Source organism: Sturnira hondurensis, unplaced genomic scaffold (assembly GCF_014824575.4).
Source record: "Sturnira hondurensis isolate 20B ecotype Veracruz unplaced genomic scaffold, ASM1482457v3 Scaffold0018728, whole genome shotgun sequence".
Lineage (NCBI taxonomy): Eukaryota > Metazoa > Chordata > Mammalia > Chiroptera > Phyllostomidae > Sturnira > Sturnira hondurensis.
Genome location: NW_028091359.1, coordinates 19,568,502 through 19,591,011, shown reverse-complemented (window position 1 = coordinate 19,591,011; position 22,510 = coordinate 19,568,502). Strand labels below are relative to the sequence as shown.

The window sequence follows — 22,510 nt, the reverse complement described above, 5'->3', positions numbered from 1 at the left end:
GGTAGCAAAATGAATCCAGCAGCATATTAAAAAAACAAACCTTTCCCAATTCACAGAAAACACAGATAAGAACACACTATGCCTTTATTGGGTTGCAATCAGCAACATCCCGGTTTCTCTTTTTTTTAATTAAAAAAAAAAAAGATTTAATTAATTTATTTTTAGAGAGGGGAGGGAGGGAGAAAGAGGGAAAGAAACATCAGAGTGTGGTCGCCTCTCACATGCCCCCTACTGGAGACCTGGCCTAAAACCCAGGCACGTGCCCTGACTGGGAATCGAACAGGCGACCCTTTGGCTTGCAGGTTGGCGCTCAATCCACTGAGTCACACCAGCTAGGGTGGAACAATTTATCACTCCCAAAAGAAACCCTGTACCATCTCCTGCCCCTGAAAACCATTAATCTAACTTTTGCACCTGTGGATTTGTCTGTTTAGAAATAGAACTCTTACATAATGGTCATGAGTATGTTGCCGGTATGCTTTCTCCAACAGATGTTCTTTGGCTGCCAAATACTAATTCTAGTAATCTACTCAGAAATAATAGCATGAACACATAATATACAAGGATGGATGCTAAAGCCCTGTTTGGAATAAACCTAAATAACCATCAAAAAGTCAAAAAGTAAATAAACTAGGATGTTGCATACAAGTTCCCAGCACAGGCAGGAAAGAATACAAGGCGTGCGCCACCACGCTGAGGTGGTGGAGTAAGGCAAAGCCCATGGGGGTGGAATTCTGTCCCTGACTGGACAGAATGGAAGCCTGGGTTTTGTCCTCAAGCCCAGCAAAGCTCTCCGTCCCCTCCCATGACTAGGCCCTAGAGGACACAAGTGGGTAGAAAGCACACTTAAGTACTCAAAAGTAGCCTGCAGTGAAAGATAAGAGGTCCCAATAGGGAAGGTTGGCAAGGAGACACACCTAGCCTCAATGTGTCAGAACAAATATGGAGTCTGGACAGAATTGTCCATGTTAAGCATAAACAAGGTAAAAAGAAATGACGTGGCAACAACGTAACACACCACAATGTATAAAGATGAAAGGGACAGAGGAGGCAGAGACAATGAAAGAATCTGGTCTAGAACATAAGCCAAGAAAGGGAGTAATACTTCCCAGGAGTGGTTTGCAAAATAAATAAGACTAAGAAATCAGTAAGTCAGAAGGTGAGATAAAACAAAAGATTAAGAAAAAAGTGGAGACTAAAAAGCTACGGAAAAACCCAGAATACAGGTAATACCACTATACATCTAATACTCAATTATAAACATCAAGGAACAGAACAGAGAAAGCCAAAAACTGAACTACTATTATGTTGGAAAATCTTGAGGTTACCCAATGCATGCAATATAAAAAAAGATTAAGCAAACTCAAGATCTGCATGGAGGACAAAGGTATCCACAATGTAAATAAACTGGAACTCAAATGAAATAGAAACTAGCATTATGGAATAATACACAGAAAAATATCATCAAACAGAAATAAATGAATTGGCAGAATGAAAGGGCACATCATGTCCCAGGGGCAAGAATAAGAACAACTGACAGTGAGACAGTTGTTCTGGTTAAGTTACTGAACTGGAAACATAAAGAATTCTTTCCTCTAATGCACAGAAACCATTCAAATTTCATCAATTGTCTTGATGATGTCCTCAGTAGCTAAAGAATCCGGTCCAGAACCTCTTGTTATTTAATCATCACTTATCTTTGGATTCCTTTAATGTAGAACAGTTTTTTCCTTAATTTCAGTCTTGAGATTTTCAAGATCAGAGGCCGGTTATTTTCTGGAAAACCCTTTAATTCACCACAGACTTCCTCAGACTGGATACAGATCACGCATCTTTGGCAAGAAAGTAACTGTAGTGAAGCTGTGTTCTCATTGCATCCTATCAGGTAATTTGTGATTCCTATTTGTCCTGTTACTGGTAATGTTAACATTAGTCATCGGCATATGGTGCCGTCTTGCCAGTGTCCCCACTGTAAAGTTGTCATTTGTCCTTTTACAATCCAGTCATGTTTGTGGGGAGGTACTTGAACCCTATTATAACCTGTTCCTCATCACCCATTGTTTCAACATCTGTGCTAAGGCTTGAATGACTAACCACTCAAAAGACAGCCAGCCACCCCCTGACCCCTGGAACTTGTGACTGTTACCTTCTATGGCAAAGAAAACTCCTCATAGGTGTGATTGAGTTAAGGACTGAAATGGCGAGATTATCCTGGATCACCTGAGGAACCCTAAAAGCAATCACATGTATCCTTGTAGGAGGGAGGCAGATGCAGGTTTGACACACATGGCAACGTGACCATGGAGGCAGAGAATGGCATGATGCAGCCATAAGCCAATGCTAGCAATCGCCAGGAACTGGAAGAGGCAAAGAACTCGTTCTCCCGGAGCTTCCAGAGAGTGCGGTCCCACTGACACTGTGATTTCAACCCAGCGAAACCGACATCAACCTCTGGCCTCCAAAAAGAATAAATTTCTGTTGTTTCAAACTTCCACGTTCATGGTAATTTGTCACAGCTGTCACAGGAAGCTTATACAGCACCTGCTGACGTTTCCTGACTTATTACTATGACGGTCGCCAAATGGTGATACTCTATTATTCCTTCTACATTTGTTAAATGGCACCTATTGCAAGAAAAAACTTTCTGGCCCTGTCTGGTGTGGCTCAGTGGATTGAGTGCTGGCCTGTGAACCAAAACATTAGGGGTTTGATTCCTAGTCAGGGCACATGCCTGGGGTGTGGGCCAGGTCCCAGTTGGGGGTGTGTGAGAGGGAGCCAACCAATGTATCTCTCACACATCAATGTTTCTTTCCCTTATTTTCTCTCCTTTCCCCTCTCTCTAAAAATAAATGAAATCTCCTGGCTGGCGTAGCTCAGTGGATTGAGCATGGGCCTGCAAACCAGACGATCGTGGTTTGATTCCCAGTCAGGGCACATGCCTGGGTTGCAGGCTGGTTCCTTGCAGGCTAACTACCAGCAGGGGACGCACAAAAGGCAACCATACATTGATGTTTCTCTCCCTCTCTCCTTCCCCTCTAAAGATAAATAAATAAAATCTTTTAAAAAAGAATACTAATAAATAAATAAATAAATGAAATCTTAAAAGAAAAAGTTCTGTTTTGCCCATATATTCCTTTATTCTATACGGACTTAGGAGCTCCCTTATTTGATATCAATAGGTTGTCATTTATTACTATACTCATTTTTGATTTTTTAAAATTATCCTAGTGGTTGTAAGACCCTGCAAGCTAGTTTCTTTGTCCTTTCGACATGGCCCCAGCTCCCTTTGGGCATTTCCTTACACCTTCCTGGAAGCCCTGGTTCCTGTCGGTGTAAAACGACATTCAGAAACCAAGATCTGAATGCTAAGCAGGCTCTTGGTTAAGCGGGTGTTGCTGCTCCAAAGCCCTTTCAGTGTAAAGATCTAGAGAACACACATGCACAATATACATATGAAACACAGGCAAACTGTTTCTGTATCTATGTATATCGTAAACCTTGATCTTACTAATACCTCTAATTTCAATCCAACACCACAGATTTCTCCCTTGACTGGCTCCCACTGTCCTCAATATGTTTATTAGATCAAATTGCCCCCGCATGTAACCAATCTCCTGTTGCCACCCCCACCATTGCACCCACAGACTGTACCTTCCTCACTCACAATGCTTGTGTTCTCATCTGTGGTTCCTGGCCACCACCACCCAATCACAAACAAGCACCCTCCTCTCCACCCTTGCGTTGTCACCTCAGGCGGGGCCATCACCCCTCCCTGCCTTGCCTGCCTGGACTCTCTCTACTCACCCTACTCACTCTCCAACAATCTGCTACTGCCCCTCCACTCCTACACCCACAAGTGCCCTCTTCACTACCCCGACTCAACGGCCGCTCAAACCCTTGCCTACCCTACTGGGCTCTGACAACCCACACTGGGCTGTCTGTGCTCTCCTCACCTGCTCACACTCCAACACCCTGTGCCATCCCAGGAAGGCACCTTCCTCGCTCTGTGCTCTGACACCTGGCTCCTGGCCGCCACCCCCACCCCTGCCCGAAGACATCTATCTTGCTCGGCGGCACCTAACAGCTGTTGGGCTGGATTATTTGGGAAGGAAGAGAGCAAGAATAATACAGTCACAGCTTACCCAAGGGGCATGTTCTGAGAAGTGCGTTGTTAGGGGACTTTGTCATTGTGCCAACACCACAGGGCACACTCACACAAACCTAGATGCTATAGCCCACTACACACTGGTTGTTTTCACTTATAAACTGAAAAAATTTTTTTTTACTTTTCAATTCTATTTTGTAATAACACTTAGCTTAAAACAAACACATTGTCTAGTTGTACAAAAATATTTTTCTCACTATCATGTAATATTTATTATTCACTATCATCATAGCAAAATGTTTCTTAGACTACAATGTATACAGGTGATCATGAATATCTTTCCTGGCTTAGAACTTTTAAAAAATATATATGCATTTCACATTATAAAAAACTAGCAAGAAACAGGGCAGAATTAATCTACAATCCCATCACTTAATCAAATCAATGTTTCCATTTTACCCAGCGCCCTTTTGGTGGCCGCGCCTACGGCTGGGTGCATCGTGGACTGAGAATGACATCATGCGTGGGTAATTCACACTGGGTAACGATGATCTCTCAACTAAACCATCACCTGACTTCCAAAGAGAGCTAGAGACGACACAGGGGGAACAGAAACCAATAAATAACCAATCTGGCAGATGACGCAGACCGGGCCCGACTAGAGTCTCTGCGCTGGTGCGTTACGAAGTGCTGGCCGCGGTGGTCTCCACGTCTCCTTCATGTATTAGGAAGACACGTGGCAAATAGATGGAACTCTTTCTCTGACATTTCACAGTACTTACTGTATTATTTTTATTTATTATTTTATTGACTTTATTGGGGTTATACTGGTTAATAAAATTATGCAGGTCTGAGGTGCACGATTGTATAACACATCATTGGTACAGTGTATTGTGTGTTCACCACCCCAGTTCAAGTCTCCTTCCATCACCATTTATCCCCCCATGCCCTCTTCTACCTCCCCCCTCCCCAGTATTTTATTTCTTTATATCCTCATTCTACAAACTTTCTTTTTTTAAATTTTTATAATTATTATTTTTTTTACTTTGAACTTTTGGTTAAAAGACCAAAGCACAGACACACGCGCACATGAGCCTAAACCTACATGGGGTCAGGATCGCCGACGTCACTGTCTCCCGCCTCCACACGTATCCCACTGACAGGTCTGCAGGGGCAGTAACACCCATGGGGCCTGCCATCTCCCACGATCGCAAGGCCTTCTTCTAAAACACCTCCTGAGGGACCTGCCTGCGGCTCTTTCTCAGGAGGGGTCACTCTTTTCAGACCCATGTCCATGGTGGTTTGCTTGGTTTGTTTTTTTCCATCACGGAATTGTTGTAAGCAGGTAAATTCACCATGAACATTCTTCTCTACTAATAAAAACCTGTTGGTGTTGGAGTTCGTGCTTTCAAACTTTTAAAGGAGCTTGTTGAAGGCTGCAAAATCTTCTGCTAAACCCTTCCCTACATTTTCTCGGGTGTTTTTGTTTTTCTTCTCCTGCAGTTTCCCTTCTCTTGCCTTTTCTTCAAGTATGCAGTCACGTTCCAGCAACTCCTCATTCGTCAGTTCCTCGGGAACCAGCTCCAGAAGCCCCTCAATGCCTTCCTCATCCACACTCAGGTTAAAGCTGCTTGCCATCTCAACCACGCATCATTGATTTTTGCAACCTCCTCATCCTTGGCAAATTCTTTCAAGTCATGAATGAACCTCATGAGTGTCTTTTTCCAGATGCCATTCATTCATACACTTCCTGGTGGCACCACCCCAAGCCCAAGCAAGGTTCTTGATGCAGTCATAAGATGTTGTAATCCTTCTAAAATTGCATCTTGGCTGCTGTGGCTCAGTGGATTGAGTGCCAGCCTGTGAACCAAACGGTCACTGGTTCAATTCCCAGTCTAGGACACATGTCTGGGTTGTGGGCCAGGCCCCCAGTAGGTGGTGCATAAGAGGCAACCACACACTGATGTTTCTCTCCCTCTCTTCTCCCTCCCTTACCCTCTTTAAAAAGAAAATCTTTAAAAAAAGAGAGAATAAAATGTATGTACGTCTACACTTCAAAAAAGTAAGTAAAACTGCATCAGTGTCTTCTCAGTGTGTTCTTTGGCTGGAGCAGTAGCCTGGGCAAAGGTTGTCCTCAGGAGTAGCAGGCCTTAAAAGCTGCTATAACACCCTCATCCAGAAAAGTTATTTGGAAATGACAGATAATAATGTAACATACATTCATATACTCTTACTACGGTGAGAATGCTTGCCATATTTGCTCCTCACGTGTTTTGGTTGTATTTTGTAATTAAAAACTAAAAACTTGAGAAAACGGAATGGAAAGCCAGCCCTCAACAAAAAAGCCACATCTGAGCAGCGGTCACCCACGAGTGACCACCAGTCCCGCTCCTCACCGTCATCTCTAGCGTGTAGCACCTGCAGTTACTCAATGTTCCCTTTATCGGCTGCAGGAAGTATTTACCACAGAAAACGCTAAACAAGGGATGCATCACATAACTTATTGTACCTTTTTTGCTCTGATAAGTGAGCCCTTTTTATTAAAGTACTTTGAGACAGAATCCTAAAAAACAGTGCTGCTGAAGAGATTAGAAACAGGAAGTGCTGTGCATTCTGCTTTAATCCCCTGCTCTGAAATCTCCAATATTTCCGTATTTCTCTCCCTTTGGTGCACGTTTTAGTTGAGAATTCAATACTGTGAATTCTTAGCTGAGAGCTCACCGCTGCCTTTCGGATTCCTAATTGAATTTTGGCATCCAATGAATTGTTCAAAAATTAGCCCTCATTCTATAAGACAATAAAACAGAAAAACAAAATACCACATACCTTCCATCTTTCAGCGTGTTAACAATAAATCGGTTAATCTGGCAAATACAGTTGCTAGACAATTGTTCATCTTCAACAAGAGGGTTCAACTGTGTTGCCAACATGAAAGCTGAAAAGCAGAGATTACTTTAGTCTCCAGAACATTTTAGCCGCGACAAGCTAAAGCTGATCACACCTGTACTAGCAAAGGAAAATATGCCTTAAATACATTCCTGAAATTAACACAAGTCAGACAGACTCTGCACAGTGAAAAACAGCAACACTTTCTGTGCGTTAAACATCTGTTGCTACTCTGAAATATATGTAGTTCTCAAAGTGCCCCAAACCATTTTTTCCATCATTGAGGTTTCATGACAAAGACTAAAAACTTTTTTCTAGGTCTATCTCATTGTGACTAGAGATAGCAAGCAGATATTACACAAATTTTCTCCTTCCTTCCAGGTAAAGCTGCCAACCCAGAAGTAAAACACCATAAAGGCAAGTATAAGACAGCTAACTCATCATAGTCACTAAACGTCAATATCATCCTGAGGGAAATTAATCAAAGAAAACATACAGCACCAGTTAGGGAAAATTAATTAAGCCAAGTGGCAGCTTTCCACTAGATCCAGTCTATTGTTGGAATGCTCTCTGCCAACTGCAATTCTGCCTGAATGAACTGCGTGGCCAAGCAAACGCAGACTTCCAGAATGCCCCAAACTACTGCGATCGAAAGGTTGGGTAGGACGTATTTATTTAAATACAAATTTCCTAGAATTACACATCATACTTACAGGACAGCGTGTTCAACCCATCACTCATAAGCAGTCGATAGCGGGGCGGACTATTCCCTGTAGTAATGGGACGGATGTTCTAGAATAGAAAACTTGATTCATTAGCCAGGCTGTCTGCCCAGTCCCCAGGGGTAAATAAACCTAAGTGGCAGGAGAGCAGGCTTGACATTAGATCAGCACAGACTGAACTGCTCACTCATTCTCTCAACACCTAAATGCAAGTAATAGGAAATTAGATTTGATGCCTGTCCCACCAACCTCTCTCAGCTAACATCATGAAACACAACACAGATGAGAATAAAATGTTGCCAATCATCTTGTGTTCTCTCTTCCTTAACTCGAATTTGGCTGAAAATCAATTCTAAAAAAAAACACATAACAAAGTACCTAATATAGGCAAGGTGCTGTGTGGGAAACATGGAGGCGGAGAGACATGAGACAAATGTGCACATAATGACTCGGGGCAGAGCCAGGCCATTTATCCCAACTGGAAGGAAATCAGAGGCAGCTTTAGCTGAAATATGTAAACAGGACCGTAAGATGAAATAAGCCTTGACATGACTGGCAGCTAGTTTGAGAGTAACAGGGCGACCGCCAGGACTACAGACGCAGAATCTGCAGGTATAATCCATGATTCTGCTTCTACTGCTTTTTAAGTTCCCACTACATTTGAGAACCTATAAGTGACAGAGTTAACAAAGCAATAAAGGAGATCTGAGCAAGACAAACCTCAAGGCAGAAAGACAAGAAGAAGACAGCTATAACAACGTGTAGCACTACAACATCCGCTAATTGTGGAAAGAAGAGAGAGGAAAAACCTCGGATCTGAATCTCCAGAGGTATGCTGCTGGCTAACGTAATACATTTTTAAAGAATCTAAGTTCCTTTCTCAGAGTTTTAACATGAACTGGCCTATTTTTTGTGTGTGTGACAATGGAGAGAAATTGCTAAAGCGAACAAATCTTTATGTCCTTCATTAAATATAATTTATGAGTATATATAAGTTTAAAAACTGCTCGACATAAAATATATATAGGTACTTACAATGACTTGAAGAATGGGTTTTATGGATGTGTCTCCCTGTTGCATTATGGCCTAAAAGAGTAAGAACAGATTTTTGTGATATGCATTCAAATCATGATTAGAATTTGGCATATTGTACAGCTTAGTATTTGGAATAAACTAAAAATAACACTGTTAAAAGTGCCTTTTTGGAGCTTATCACTTAAAAATCTAGTTTAAGTTATGTCACACTGGACAAATTATAAAATCACAGTAAGATACATGCTTATCAACAAGGATACACTCACTACATCTAAAATGCTGGCATCATGCCCTGACCGATGTGGCACAGGTAGTTGGGCATCGTTCCTCAAGGCAAACGGTCTCCTGTTCAATTCCCAGTCAGGGCACATGCCTGGGATGCAGGTTTGCTCCCCAGTCAGGGTGTGCTCAAGAGGCAATGCACTGATGTTTCTCTCTCACATTGATATTTTTCTCCCTTGCTTTCTCCCTCCCTTCCCCTCTAAAATTAAATAAATAAAATCTTTTTAAAAAGTAAAATAAGCCCTGGCTGGTGTGGCTCAGTGGATTGAGCACGGGCCTGCGAACCAGAGGATCACGGTTTGATATTCAGTCAGGGCACATGCCTGGGTTGCAGGCCAGTTTCCAGCGGAGGATGCAGGAGAGGCAACCATACATTGATAGTTCTCTCCCTCTCTCCTTCCCTTCCCCTCTAAAGATAAATAAAATCTAAAAAAAAAAGAGGGTATTAAAAAGAAGTAAAATAAAATACTGGCATCACATATGCACTCATGCATAACAGTACATTAATTTCCCTACAGTGCCCATTATTAGGGAATTAAATAAATATGATAAATCCTTAGAACAGAATATTATACACACTTAAAGAGAAGATGATGTTTCTATAATACTGGTTGCCTCTTGTAAGGGGCACTCGGTGAGTGGTGTAGATACATGTGAGAAGCAGACTGTACAGAGGATACTCTTCTGTACCTTCTGAATTTTAAATCTCATGGCTCTATTAGCAATTATCAAAATAATTTCTAAAGAAAAGCAAAGAAAAAAACCCATATTGATCAGGTTTAAATTTGTTTTTAACAAGCCACCATTCAGCCCTAGCTGGCATGGCTCACTGAAGTGCCTGTCATCTTGCGAACCAAAGGACCTTGGGCTTGACTCAGGTCAGTGCACATGCCAGGGTTGTGGGCCAGTCCCCGGCAGGGGGGAGGGGGGGAACGCGTGGACGGGCAACCGGCCGATGTTTCTCTTACATATCGGCATGTCTCTCCCTCTCTCCCCCTCTTCCCTGCTCTTTAAAAATAACTAATAAAGCCCCCACTCAAAGGTAACTATCAGAAAAACTAACAACTGGTTGTCTGACCTCTGCTTCTGCCCATCCTGAAATAAATGATACCAGACTAGCTCTTCAAACATAAGCTAAAAAACTGGACAAAATATATAAACTGTTTTCAAATGCTGAAAACAGGTCAAGCAAAACAGATCCCTGAAAGAAGGGAGACGAATGAAGTGAGCCCTATGATCACGAGGGCTTACTTTCTGTACTTCTGGACCACAGTGCAGGGAAGGGAATCTAAGAAGTTCCGCCAAGTACAGATCAGAGTTCGGGAAGATGCGTCAGCTGGATTTTGTGGATGCGGAGCACTGGAGGGAGGACATACACAGAGAAGCTACAGTAACTTACACAAGGGACACCTTTGAGTCTTTGGCTGAATTCCAAGTTGCATGTATACAAAATGAGACTCCAAAAGGCCAGGCAAAGAGTAGTATTAAGAGAGCTATAACTTGAAAAATTACATTTGTGTTCCAACCAGCTAGAATAGAGAGAACTCAATAAATAGGATGCATTCAAGACTTCTGGTCAAGATGACAACTTAGGGAGACATGGTCTGCCTCTTCATACAACCACATCGAAATAAATATACAACCACCACCACTCAGAACCGTAAGAAATCAAGTTGAATGGAAGTCTGACAACTACAGAATTCAAGAAATCACCACCATCCAGACAGGTATGAGGTGCACAGACATGGAATGGGCTGGTCCCTCACCCACATGTGGTAGATAAAAATTGGGAGGGATATCTTGGGAGCAAGGACCTCCAGCCCAGGGTTCCAGTACCAGGAAGATAAGTTCCCACAACTTCTGACTGTAAATACTAGCAGGGACTGAGTTAGTAGAAGAAACCACTAGAGCCCTAAGCAGTTCCTCTTAAGGAACCCACACATGGACTCACCTACACAGACTCACCCACTCTGAGCTCCAGAACCGGGGTAGTAGCTTGAAAGGCACTAGTGGCATACTGGGAGAAACTGAAGTGTCTGTCATCAAGACAAACAGAGGCCACTATCCCTTTCCTAAACCCTCCCCCCACAGAGTGGGCAAGCTGGTGCCATATCTAAGACTACATCAACCTGGCTAACTCTGACCTGCCTTGGAGATCCCCAGAGACTCCGCCCCACCCAACTTATGGGCTACTTTTCCACATGAATAGTTGGTCTTGGCTCATGCTTCACAACTTCTTTTTTTTAAGGTTTTATTTACTTATTTCTAGAAATGGAAGGAGAGAAACAGCAATGTGCAGTTGCCTCTCACTGGGGACCAGGTTTCCAACCCAGGAATGTGCTCCAACTGGGAATCAAACCACGACCCCCCTGGTTTGCAGGCCTGCACTCTATCCACTGAGCCACACCAGCCAGAGCTGCTTAACAACTTCTTAAATCCTCTCAAACAAGCAACAGCTGGCCTCAGTGAGCACCAGGCCTGGCACTAGCAGCAGCCAGCCTAGATTCATAGGTTAGCTTCACCTGGGAATCTCCAAGCCCAGCACAGGCAGCAGCCACCTCAGATTACTTTGTAGCTGAAGCAGAGTGGCCCCAGGCAAAACACAGGTGGGGGCTGATTTTGGCTGCACCACCCAGGAAACCCCAGGGCCAGCGTACCCAGTGGGCAGCTACAGACCAGGTCAGAGAACTACTACCCTGCCCCTGCACAGCTGATCCTCCACGGAGGGCAGAGGGTGATGGGAAGTGGTCACAGCCAGTTCTTGCAGCTGACTGGCCTGGGTAAATCCCTCCCATTGACCTGCCAATAACAATCAAGACTCAACTACAAAAGGAGGGTGTACTCAGCCCACACAAAGGGCACACTTCAAGTACCCAGATTGGATGATAGGAGAGGCTGTGCCACTGGACCCTATAGGACACCTACTACATTAGGCCACACCACCAAGACACGGAGTCAAAGCAGCTCTACCTAATACATAAAAACAAACACAGGGAGGTCACCAAAACTAAAAGACAAAGAAACATGGCCCAAATGAAAGAACAGATCAAAACTCTGGAAAAAGAACTGAACAAAATGAAGATAAGCAATCTATCAGATACTGAGTTCAAAACACTGGTTATAAGGAGGCTTAGGAACTTAGTAAGCACTTTAACAGTATAAAAAAGATCCAGTCAGAAATGACCTATTCATTAATTGATATAAAGAACAACTTATAGGGAAACAGTAGAGTGGATGAAGCCAAGAATCATATGGAATGATATGGAACATACAGAAGAAAAAAACAAATTAGAACAAGAAGAAAGAAGAACCCCTAAAATGAGGACAGTAAAAGCAGTCTCTGTGACAACTTCAAGAGGTACAATATCAGCATCATAGAGGTACCAGAAGGGAAAGAGCAACAGCAAGAAATTGGAAATCTATTTGAAAAAATAATGAAAGAAAACGTCCCTAATTTAGTGAAGAAAACACACATGCAAGTCCAAGAAGCACAGAGTCCCAAACAAGATAAATGCAAAGAGGCCCACTCCAAGATACAGTATAGTTAAAATGCCAAAGGTTAAAGATAGAGAAACTTAAAAGCAGCAAGAGAAAAGCAGTTAGTTATCTATAGGGGAGTTCCCATAAGACTATCAACTGATTTCTCAAAAGAAACTTTGCAGGCTAGAGGGGACTGGTAAGAAGTATTCAAAGTCACAAAAAGCAAGGACCTATAGCCAAGATTGCTCTACCCAACAAAGCTACCTTTTAGAATCAAAGGACAGATAAAGAGCTTCCCAGACAAGAAAAAACTAAAGGAGTTCATTATCACCAAACCAGTATTATATGAAATGTTAAAGGGACTTATTTAAGAAAAAGGTTGCCAGATAGGAGAGGGGTGTGGGGGAATGGGTGAAGAGGTGATGGGATTAAGAAACACAAATAGGCCTGGCTGGTGTAGCTCAGTGGATTGAGCGCGGACCTGCGAACCAGACGATCGTGGTTCGATTCCCAGTCAGGGCACATGCCTGGGTTGCAGGCCAGTTCCCTGCAGGCCAACTCCCAGCAGGGGACGCACGAAAGGCAACCATACATTGATGTTTCTCTCCCTCTCTCCTTCCCTTCCCCTCTAAAGATAAATAAATAAAATATTTTTTTAAAAAAAGAAACACAAATAGGGCCCTAGCTAGTGTGATTCAGTGGATTGAGTGTCGGCCTATTAACCAGAAGGTCATGGGTTAGGTTCCCAGTCAGGGCACATGCCTAGGTTGCAGGCCAGGTCCCCAGTAGGGGGTGTACAAGAGGCAACATTTTTCTCACACATAGATATTTCTCTCCTCTTTCTCTCTCCCTTCCACTCTCTCTAAAAATAAATAAATAAAGCTACAAACAAACAAATAAAACATGTCAGCATAAATACTGAATATAGCCATGGCCTGGTGTGGATCAGTGCATTGAGCGTCAGCCTATGAACCAAAAGGCATTTGGTTCAATTCCTGGTCAGGGCACATGCCTGGGTTGCCAGCCAGGTCCCCAGTTGTGGGCATGCAAGAGACAACCAGTCCATGTCTCTCTCACACACTGATGTTTCTCTCCCTTTCTCCCTCCCTTCCCTCTCTCTAAATATAAATATGTAAAATCTTGAAATAAATAAACACTGAACATAACATTTTACTCTTTTCTAGGACATACAGCATGATAAATACACAAGTTAAAACTGCCACAAATTTTCCAAATTAACATTGCTAATAAAAATACAAGGCAAGAGAATGTAATAGTTAACAGTACATGTGTTTGAAACCTCACTCCATGAACAATGTAACTCTTTTGTACTTTTTAATTCCTTCATCTGTAAAAAGGGGGTAATGATAAAATCTACTTTACAGGATTACTGTAAGTAATGACTAATATAAAGTATGTGGTGCATTAGAAATGGTAAAAAATATCAGATCCTTTCATCTTTCTTTACATTATTCAATTACTTAAGCTATAAATCCAATTAGGCTATTTACCACAATGGTTCCATGCATTATCTCTTATTTCATGTTAGCTCTTGACTAAAATGCCTCTACTATTGGTCAGTTGCTTACCCTTTGGGGCCTGTGTCTTTTAAATTAAAATACCACTTGCTTTAGCTACTAATCAAATTGACAAAGGTTCCCCATATCTTGTCATCACAAACATAAATACTTTTCCTAACACTAGAAATATGTTCCTAAAATTCTGAATACAGCAAAAAACTAACTGATCAGATGATTTATATTTACATAATCCCATGATCATTCTTTTTTCAAAGGTGAACTATTCTTAATTTTTTTCTATCCCCCTAATTTGTCTTAAAGGTGCAAGGGGGCAGCTATAAAGTAAATGAGGACTCGAACTGCAATCACTTCCCAGGTCTACTTTCTTCTAATTTACTCAAATATATACTAACCCCACCAACTGTTCTTCCCCTCCCTGTTTCCCCCACGCTCTCTTTCTTTTCACTGCCTGATGTGCAACTAGCGAACGTTTATTGGGTCCCCAAAGTGTGCTGCCACTGCCTCAGGAGTTGATACAGGTATCCCATACTATGTTGAGAAAAACAAAACAAAACAAACAAAAACACCAACATAAAAGAATGTACAGTCCATTGGGGGGGAACAGAGAGTAAGTAATGTTAATCACATCAAGAAATAAATGTAAAAATGACATCTGTGATTATCAGTAATAGGTAACAGGTTGAGCATTTACTATGTATCAGGGAGCAAGTACTTTAAACCACTCAATCCTCCCACTAAACTTAGGCAGCAGGTATTAGGTACCATTAACCCTCATTTCAGAGAAGAGGAAAATCAGAGTTCATTGTCTTGCCCAAAGTCACAGAGCTAATAAATGAAGAAACAGAAATTAGGGTCTCAGAATCAAGAGATACAGGCTGGTAAGGGAAGACAAGGCTTCTCTGAGGAAGTAACAACTGAGTTGAGGTGTGAAGATTATGACAGCCAGTAAGAAAAACCACCTAGGCAGTAGGCAGAGGGGAAAGAATGATCGAAGACCCCCTGGAAGGCAAGAGTCTGGAATATACCAGGAATTAAAATTTTTTTAGGAAATGGCTGGAAAGGAGGAAACAAGTTGGGAATGTTATGATGGAAATGGCAGGAGGAGGGTATGCTGAATGGAAGTGAGTGACCCAGGCAAAAAAACGATGGTGCCAGTGTGGATGGAGAGTAGATGGAGATATGTAAAGTAAAATACATCTGACCTGGTGATGGACTGGACATTCAGGGTGACGTAGGAAGAATGAGCCCTCAATTATTGCCTTGCATAACTTAGTGAATAATGGTACAGTAATTCATCCAGATAAAGAACACCAAGAGGCCCTCATATAGGAAGGTAAAGGATTTGCTTTGGGACATGCTGAAATTAAAATGCCTTTGCATCCTGGCTGGTGTGGTTCAGTGGGTTGAGCACCAGCCTGCAAACCCAAAGATCACGGGTTCAATTCTCCCTCAGGGCACACACCTGGATTCAGGCCAGGTCCCCAGTTCAGGGAGGGGGGCAAAAGGCAACAGATCATTGATTCTCTGGCATATAGATGTTTTTCTCCCTCTTCCTCCCCCCTTCCCCTCTTTCAAAAAAAATAAATAAAATCTTTTAAAAAATAAAATAAAATGCCTTTGTGATACTAGGTAGATAAGTAAATTATAGAGGTTTGTCTTTTCATAGTTCAGGTCCTCCGGACAAAGAAATCTGTAAACAATTAACTTAAGACTCTCTTGTAAGAAAAGAGCCTAGAATTGAGCCTTGAGTCAACAAAAATTTACAAAGAGGGACCTGCAAATAAGATGGGGAGAGACCAACCAAGCTGGGCCACATGAGCCAAAAGTGTCACCAGAAAGAAGCAAAGCTCAAAGGACTCAAAGTCAGAACTCTGGTAAACTGAAAACTGCAAAGTGTCTGTTGGATTTAGCGACCAGGAAGCACTGCTAATTTCGGCCACAGTTATTTCTAAAAGTGATCAGCGCGGTGAATGAATGGAATGAGTTCAAGGGTTGAAAGGGGGTAAAGAAATGAAATAGCTGAAAACAACTCTGGAGAAGTTTGGCTGAGGATGGAAGGGGAGGGGAGACACAGTGGCCGTGGGTGGGAGATGAAGGGGGAAAAATCAACAGTGTATTTTGTTTCTTACTCTTAAGCAGGGAAACGTAAGCATGTTCAAAAGACAATGGAAAATTCCTTGCAAGAAAGGGGTGATGATTCTGGGGAATGAGCCAGGTGTTCCCCCAGTCCCCGCTATCTCCTACTATAGCGTTCTCTCCCCTCTGCCCCCAGCCCCTCTCCCCCTTCTCCACTGCTCACTGCCCCAAGGCCCGCAGCCACCCCGGGTGCCCCGCTCGGCTCGCAGGCGCCTCCTCACCGCAATGGCCCCTTCGCTCAGGTGGCCCACCATGGCTCCGCCGCGCTAACTCCCGCGTTTCCGATCCTGGAGACACGGGCTTCACCTCCGTGGTCCGGCGCGCTCTAAAGCAATTGGCCGGAGGAACCGCGTACGCCATTTCCGCCTTCCGACGTGCGCACGGCGCAGAGGCGGGCCTAGGGGCTGAGCAGCCACCGCATTGGTCAAGGTAGCGCGGGTGGCCCACGGGTCCCTCCCGAATCCAGGTTCGCGGCAGAGTCGCGGGACCGGTCAGCCGGAACGCGGGGAGCTAGCAGTAGGGCGCGTGGAGGGTGACCCGAACGCAGTTACGGGCACTGCAGAAGTAGTTCCGGGAGCTTTGCGAGCGGGCTGTCGGAAACCTTCCTGGCTCAGTCTTTCGCTTGCAGACAGCGTGGTAACCTAGAGTTAGAGCTAATAACCCTGCTGCCAAGTGTAGTAAGAAGCAGTGACTCCATCCTGAGCATATCACACTGAGTGTTTCTGAATATAAATAAAACCCAGTACCTGACCTCAGAAGAGAGCACGGTTTGTCCAGGGAGTTTCCACTGTAAGTAGGCCCACCTCAAGGTATACGTGGTATAAACCCCAGGAACGGGACTTATGTGCTGGAATCACACAGATGGGAAGACAGAAGGCTTCATGGAGGAGGTGCCATTTGAACTGAGTCTTGAAGGATGTGTAGAAATTGCCCTGTGTACTCCAAGTGAGGGTAGAGTAGCCCGCCTAAGCAAAGACTAAAGAGATGAATAACCTGAGAAGCTGGGGATGGTTTTGAGTAGCTCAGTATAGTAGGTTACAGAGCAAAAGTGATATTTGATTATTAGAAAGTAAGCCAAAGGTCCAATAATAAAGGGCTTGCACTGGGCTTTCCTAAATGCCAGGTGGAGTGTTGATGCATTTAAGGCAGAAGGCTGACATCTGTCTCAATGTGGAGGATGTATTGAATTGGGGGATGGGGTGAAGGACTGAGGGCATGAAGTCTAGTTATAACACTCTGGAAACAATGCCAGATAAGAGATGGTGGGGTCTTGAATTAAAGGGTATTGAAAGAAAAAAAACTATCATGTAAGAGATAGAAATTTGTTAACTTAATAGTTGCTGGGGAGAGGGAGAAAGAAAAATCTGGGATGTCCCACAGGTTTCTAACTTGAGCAACTGGTATAGATGGAGGTATAAGAGAACAGGGACAGTAGCTGTCTAGTTACCTGCCGTGGTTCCTGGAACAGGGTAGGCTTTCGGTAAGTGTTTCTGGATAAAAAGACAGTTGAGTGAGTTGGTATGAGAGAATATAGGTCCTTCTTCAGCATATAAACAGCTGTTGAAAAAGACCACAAGAAATGATTTTGTTTCTTCATGCTTGCTAGAATGAAATCTTGATTTTCTGGAATTATACATTTGTAGAAATCTGAACTCTTTATATTCTTATTTATTTTATAGGTATAAAGTAGCATGGACCTGCCTGTGGATGAGTGGAAATCATACATACTTCAGAAGTGGTCTTTGCTCCCAAAGTCTGTTCAGGTCACAATTTGTACAGCAGAGACTGTGAGTGATATCTTTCTTCACTCCTCTTCGCTTCTTCAGTAAGTGAATGGAAGCTTTAACCAGGGATATTTTAACCTGGAAACTGTTACCATTTGACATTTGCTCTTAAGTTATATCTCTTTTTGATGGAAGGATTAAACTTAGATTTTTATATTGTATTTTGGGGCATTCATCAGTTCTTGCTATTTTCAGTATCTCCTAAACTACTATTATAGAAAAGGTAAGGATGCTGTTTAACTTTTTCAGTTGCAATAATCGGTGCCTTGCTATGATGAATAGACTGTAAAGTTTGCCATCTCCCAAAGATTGTAGTGGAGATTTATTAGCTGCACATGGAAGTTCATAACTGCTCAAATTTGGAAAGGACCTTAGAGGTTTAACCCAGTATTTTCAAACTCTTGTGACTACATTCTCCTCTAAGAAATATTTTACATAACAACATAGTATACGTACATATATATATATATATATATATATATATATAACCAAAACAAGAGTTTCCCACAACTTCATTCAGTGAATTTTTTTAAAGATTTTGTTTATTTATTTTTAGAGAGAGGGGAAGGGAGGAAGAGAAACATCAATGTGTGGTTGCCTCTCACATACCCACTACTGGGGACCTGGCCTTCCACCCAGGCATGTGCTTTGACTGGAAATTGAACTGGCGACCTTTGGTTCATAAACCAACACTCAATCCACTGAGCCACACCCACCAGGGGCATTCAGTAAATTTTTATTGAGCCTGTTTTGAGCCATATAAAGTCAACCCACAAATTCTGGAAGCTTAGCAAATCCCAAACAGTTTAAACATAAATAAAAGCACACTTAGGGACAGCAGACTCAAACTTTCAAAAATTAAAGGAAAAAAAGGAAATCTTAAAAACGATCAAAGGTAAAAGATGTTACTTTTGCTAGACTAAAAATAAGACAATGGCTGGTTTTTTAAATGAACCTATGGAAGCCAGAAGACAATTGGATGGCACTTTTAAAGTACTGAAAGGAAAACAAAACAAAACAAAACTTGCCAATCTAGAACTTTGTACCTAATGAAAACACCTTTCAAAACTGAATGCAAACTAAAACATTTAGAAGAAAGACATGACAACAATAAAGGGAAGGTGGGTAAATGGAGTTAAGTTGTTGTAAGGTTCTTATATTGTTTGGGAAATGGTAAAAGAACTAACTGGAGATAGTAAGAAATCAGGAATTCACTTTGTAACCTCTAGGGTAATCACAAAAAATATATATATACAAATTTATAATCAAGTCAATTCTCCCCCTTTCCCCATATATTAGGCAGAATCATATATCCCAAGATGTCTATGTCCTAATTTCAGGAATTTGTGACTGTGTTACACAGTAAAGGGGAATTAAGGTTGCAGATTTGTCGATTTTAAGATAGAGCAGCCTAGATTTCCAGGTAAGCCCAGTGTAATCACAAGAGTCCTTAAAGGTGTGAAAAGGAGGAAGAGTCCGGCCAAGATGGAGGCGTAGGTGGAAACACTGTGCCTCCTCACACATCCAAGTTTAAAGACAACAAAGTTTTAGTAACAAAAACGCAACCAAAACACAGAAAATTGAACTGTACGGAAGTCCGACAACAACCAACTGGTAAGAGGGGTGGAGTCAGTGGCTGGCGGAGTGGGGGTCTGGCAGGAAAGATTGGTGGACCCACCCAGGCACGCAGGCAGTGGTTAGCGGATCCCAGGTGTCAGGTAGCAACGGGCAGACCCAGTGAGGGCGTAAGGCGGCTGGCTGACCATGGTCACACATTCTCAGGCAGATAAACCAGGCCAAGGAATGAGCAGTGAGACAGACCACACAAACTAGGGCCCCAGCGACAGGAATTAAAGCCTAAAAGCACCAATTGGAAAAACTTTCGGGGTCCAAGTGGGAGAAGCTCCCAGGCTTACAGAGAGTTTGTTGGAGAGACCCACAGGGTCCTGGAGGGTGCACAGGCCCACACACCTGCGAGCCAGCACCAGGGGGGCCCAGTTTGCTTGCGGGAAGCAGCAGAGGGGACCAAAATCCAAGAGAGAGCAGAACAAACGCCATTGCCCCTCTCTAACCCCACCCCCACATACAGCATTACAACCCAGCAACTGGGTTGCCCCACCCTGGTGAACACCTAAGGCTCCACTCCTCATTCATAACAGGTGCGAATAGACCAAAACATTATGGCTCAAGAACTTTCTCAAAAGAGACCTTACAGGCAAGAAGAAGCTGGAAGGAAGTATTCCAAGTCATGAAATCCAAAGACCTACAGCCAAGATTGCTCTATCCAGCAAAGCTTTCATTTAGAATGGAAGGGCATTTAAAGTGCTTCTCAGATAAGGTCAAATTCAAGGAGTTTATCATCACCAAGCCCTTATTATATGAAATGTTAAAGGGACTTATCTAAGAAAAAGAAGATAAAAATATGGACAGTGAAAGGACAGCCAACTCACAGTTATTAACAACCACACCAAAAACAAAAGCAATCTAAGAGGACAGCTAGATCGGGAGTGGAACTGTAGAAATGGAGATCACATGGAGGGTTACAACAGGGGAGTGGGAGGAGAAGAGGGGAGAAGGGGGGAGAAGGTACAGAAAATAGCATAGACAGTAGGTAGAAAATGGACAGGGGGAGGGCAAGAATAGTAGGGGAAATATAGAATCTAAAGAACTTGTGACACAGTGACATAAACTAAAGGGGGGGAATGGTGGGGGAGGGGGTGTGCAGGGTGGAGGGGAATGAAGGGGGGGAAATAGGACAACTGTAATGGCATAATCAATAAAATATATTAAAAAGAAAAAAAGGAGGAGGAAGAGAAGAGTCAGAGGAAGACCTGACTATGGAGGAACAGTCAGAGAAAGGCAACATTGCTGGCTTTGAAGATAAAGGAAGTCACAGCCAAAGAATGCAGGCGGCCTCTAGAAACTGAACAATTCGAGGAAACAGCTTCTCCCCAGAACCTCCAGAACACAATGCATTTCTACCAACACCTTGATTTTTAGCTCATGGAGACCCATGTTAGCCTTTTGCCCTTCAAACTGTAACATAAATTTTTGTTTATTTTAAGCCACTAATTTTGTGGTAATTTGTTACAGGGACGACAACAACAACAAAAACTAATACACCCCCTTCACTTCCCTAATCCAAACTACTATCAGTAGCCAGACCATTACAGTAGCTTCCTAATGGTTTCCCATATCCATCCTTGCTTTACTCCAAACTATTTTCTGTATCACTATAGGAATTATTCATCACAACAAATCAGTTTTATTGGTCTTACTCAAAATCTTCCAGGAGTTTTTTCTCTTGCCCGCAAAATAAAGACGAAAATTCTTCACATAGATAGCCCGTCAGACATGGCAACCTGACCACTGCGTGTCTCTCTGGCTTCCTCTTTACCACACTCCCCTTTCAGACATATCAGCCTTCTTTCAATTCTTTTTTTCCCTAAGATTTATTTATTTTTAGAGAGATGGAAAGGGAGGGAGAAAGAGAGGGAGAGAAACGTCATGTGCAAAGTGTACATTGACCAGCTGCCCCTCTCACCCCCGTGAGGACCCAGCCGAAGTCCAGGCACGTGTCCTGGATGGCAATGGAACAAGCAGCCTTTTGGTTGGGAGGCCAGTGCTCAGTCCCCTGAGCCGCACCAGCCGGGGTGGCCTTCTTTTAGCTCTCAACACGCATCACGTTTCTTCATTCCACATGACCTTCACTTGCTTCTTCTGACTGAAATGCTTTCTCTATCTGCTCTCTACTCCATCATGCCCTAAGAACGAATTCATTTCTGCTCGTCTTTCAGGATCAGCCAGATCCTTCCTCAAGAACCCCAGGTGGGTCATCTTCATTTTTTATGCATTTACAACACTGCATAACTTTCCTTTTATAGTTGTGTAGTCATTTGATCAATGTCTGTATTCACTACGAGACTATACACTCCTAAAGGCAAGGACCTTGTCAGTATTGTTGCCAGTTCAATTCCCAGTCAGGGCTCATGCTGGGATTTCAGGCCAGGTCCCCAGCAGAGGGTGCACGAGAGACAACTACATGTGGATGTTTCTCTCTTTCTCCCTCCCTTCCCCTGTCTAAAAAAATAAATAAAATCTTTTTTAAAAAGTATATATAAAAAGGAATAAAAAATTGGCACTCCATCATCCAAATAGAAATTACAGTCCCTATGTGTCTGAGATCACGGGATCCCCCCTCCGCCACTCATCGTATTACATAATGGAGCCTCATGTGTCCCAGTGTTTTGCAGGCCATTGGTTTCAAGTGGAATGGTTAAGAGCTTTCCTGGAAATAACATTTATGTTTTTTTTGTTTCTTTCTCCCTAAAGACCTGAAGATGAGATGGTTTTACAAAAGCTTTCTAGAGGTTACCTTGTAGAAAAGGACCCTGATGCTCCCCTTTTTTACAAAGAAGAAGGAAACAGAAAGTTCCAGGAGAAGGATTATATGGGGGCCACAGTGCTGTACTCTAAGGTGAGACACTCCCAGCCCCGCCGGAGGGGCTCTTTTACTAATTTAACAAAGCATATTTCTTC

General features: G+C 42.9%; 2 protein-coding genes across 5 annotated transcripts in view; one reads left to right on the top strand and one right to left on the bottom strand.

Moving 5' to 3' along the window:
- The window catches only part of RPA1 (replication protein A1), a 47,845-nt gene extending 31,318 nt beyond the window's left edge, over positions 1-16,527 (bottom strand). Inside the window, exons 1-4 of the mRNA XM_037069914.1 lie at positions 16,409-16,527; positions 8,749-8,799; positions 7,705-7,783; positions 6,932-7,040 (exon numbers count right to left, since the gene is read on the bottom strand). Of these exons, the coding sequence (XP_036925809.1) occupies positions 6,932-7,040; positions 7,705-7,783; positions 8,749-8,799; positions 16,409-16,441 (272 nt within the window). The 5' untranslated portion in view covers positions 16,442-16,527. The remainder of the gene's footprint in view (positions 1-6,931; positions 7,041-7,704; positions 7,784-8,748; positions 8,800-16,408) is intronic.
- Positions 16,528-16,663: 136 nt separating this feature from the next.
- SMYD4 (SET and MYND domain containing 4) overlaps positions 16,664-22,510 on the top strand; it is a 35,263-nt gene continuing 29,416 nt past the window's right edge. The window contains exons 1-3 of one of the 4 annotated variants that reach the window (XM_037069998.1): positions 16,664-16,976; positions 17,867-18,012; positions 22,304-22,448. In XM_037069998.1, the coding sequence (XP_036925893.1) occupies positions 17,879-18,012; positions 22,304-22,448 (279 nt within the window). In that variant the 5' untranslated portion in view covers positions 16,664-16,976; positions 17,867-17,878. Of the gene's footprint in view, positions 16,977-17,014; positions 17,133-17,866; positions 18,013-21,768; positions 21,800-22,303; positions 22,449-22,510 lie in introns of those variants that run through there. The other 3 variants (XM_037069996.1, XM_037069999.1, XM_037070000.1) reach the window with 3 other exon arrangements.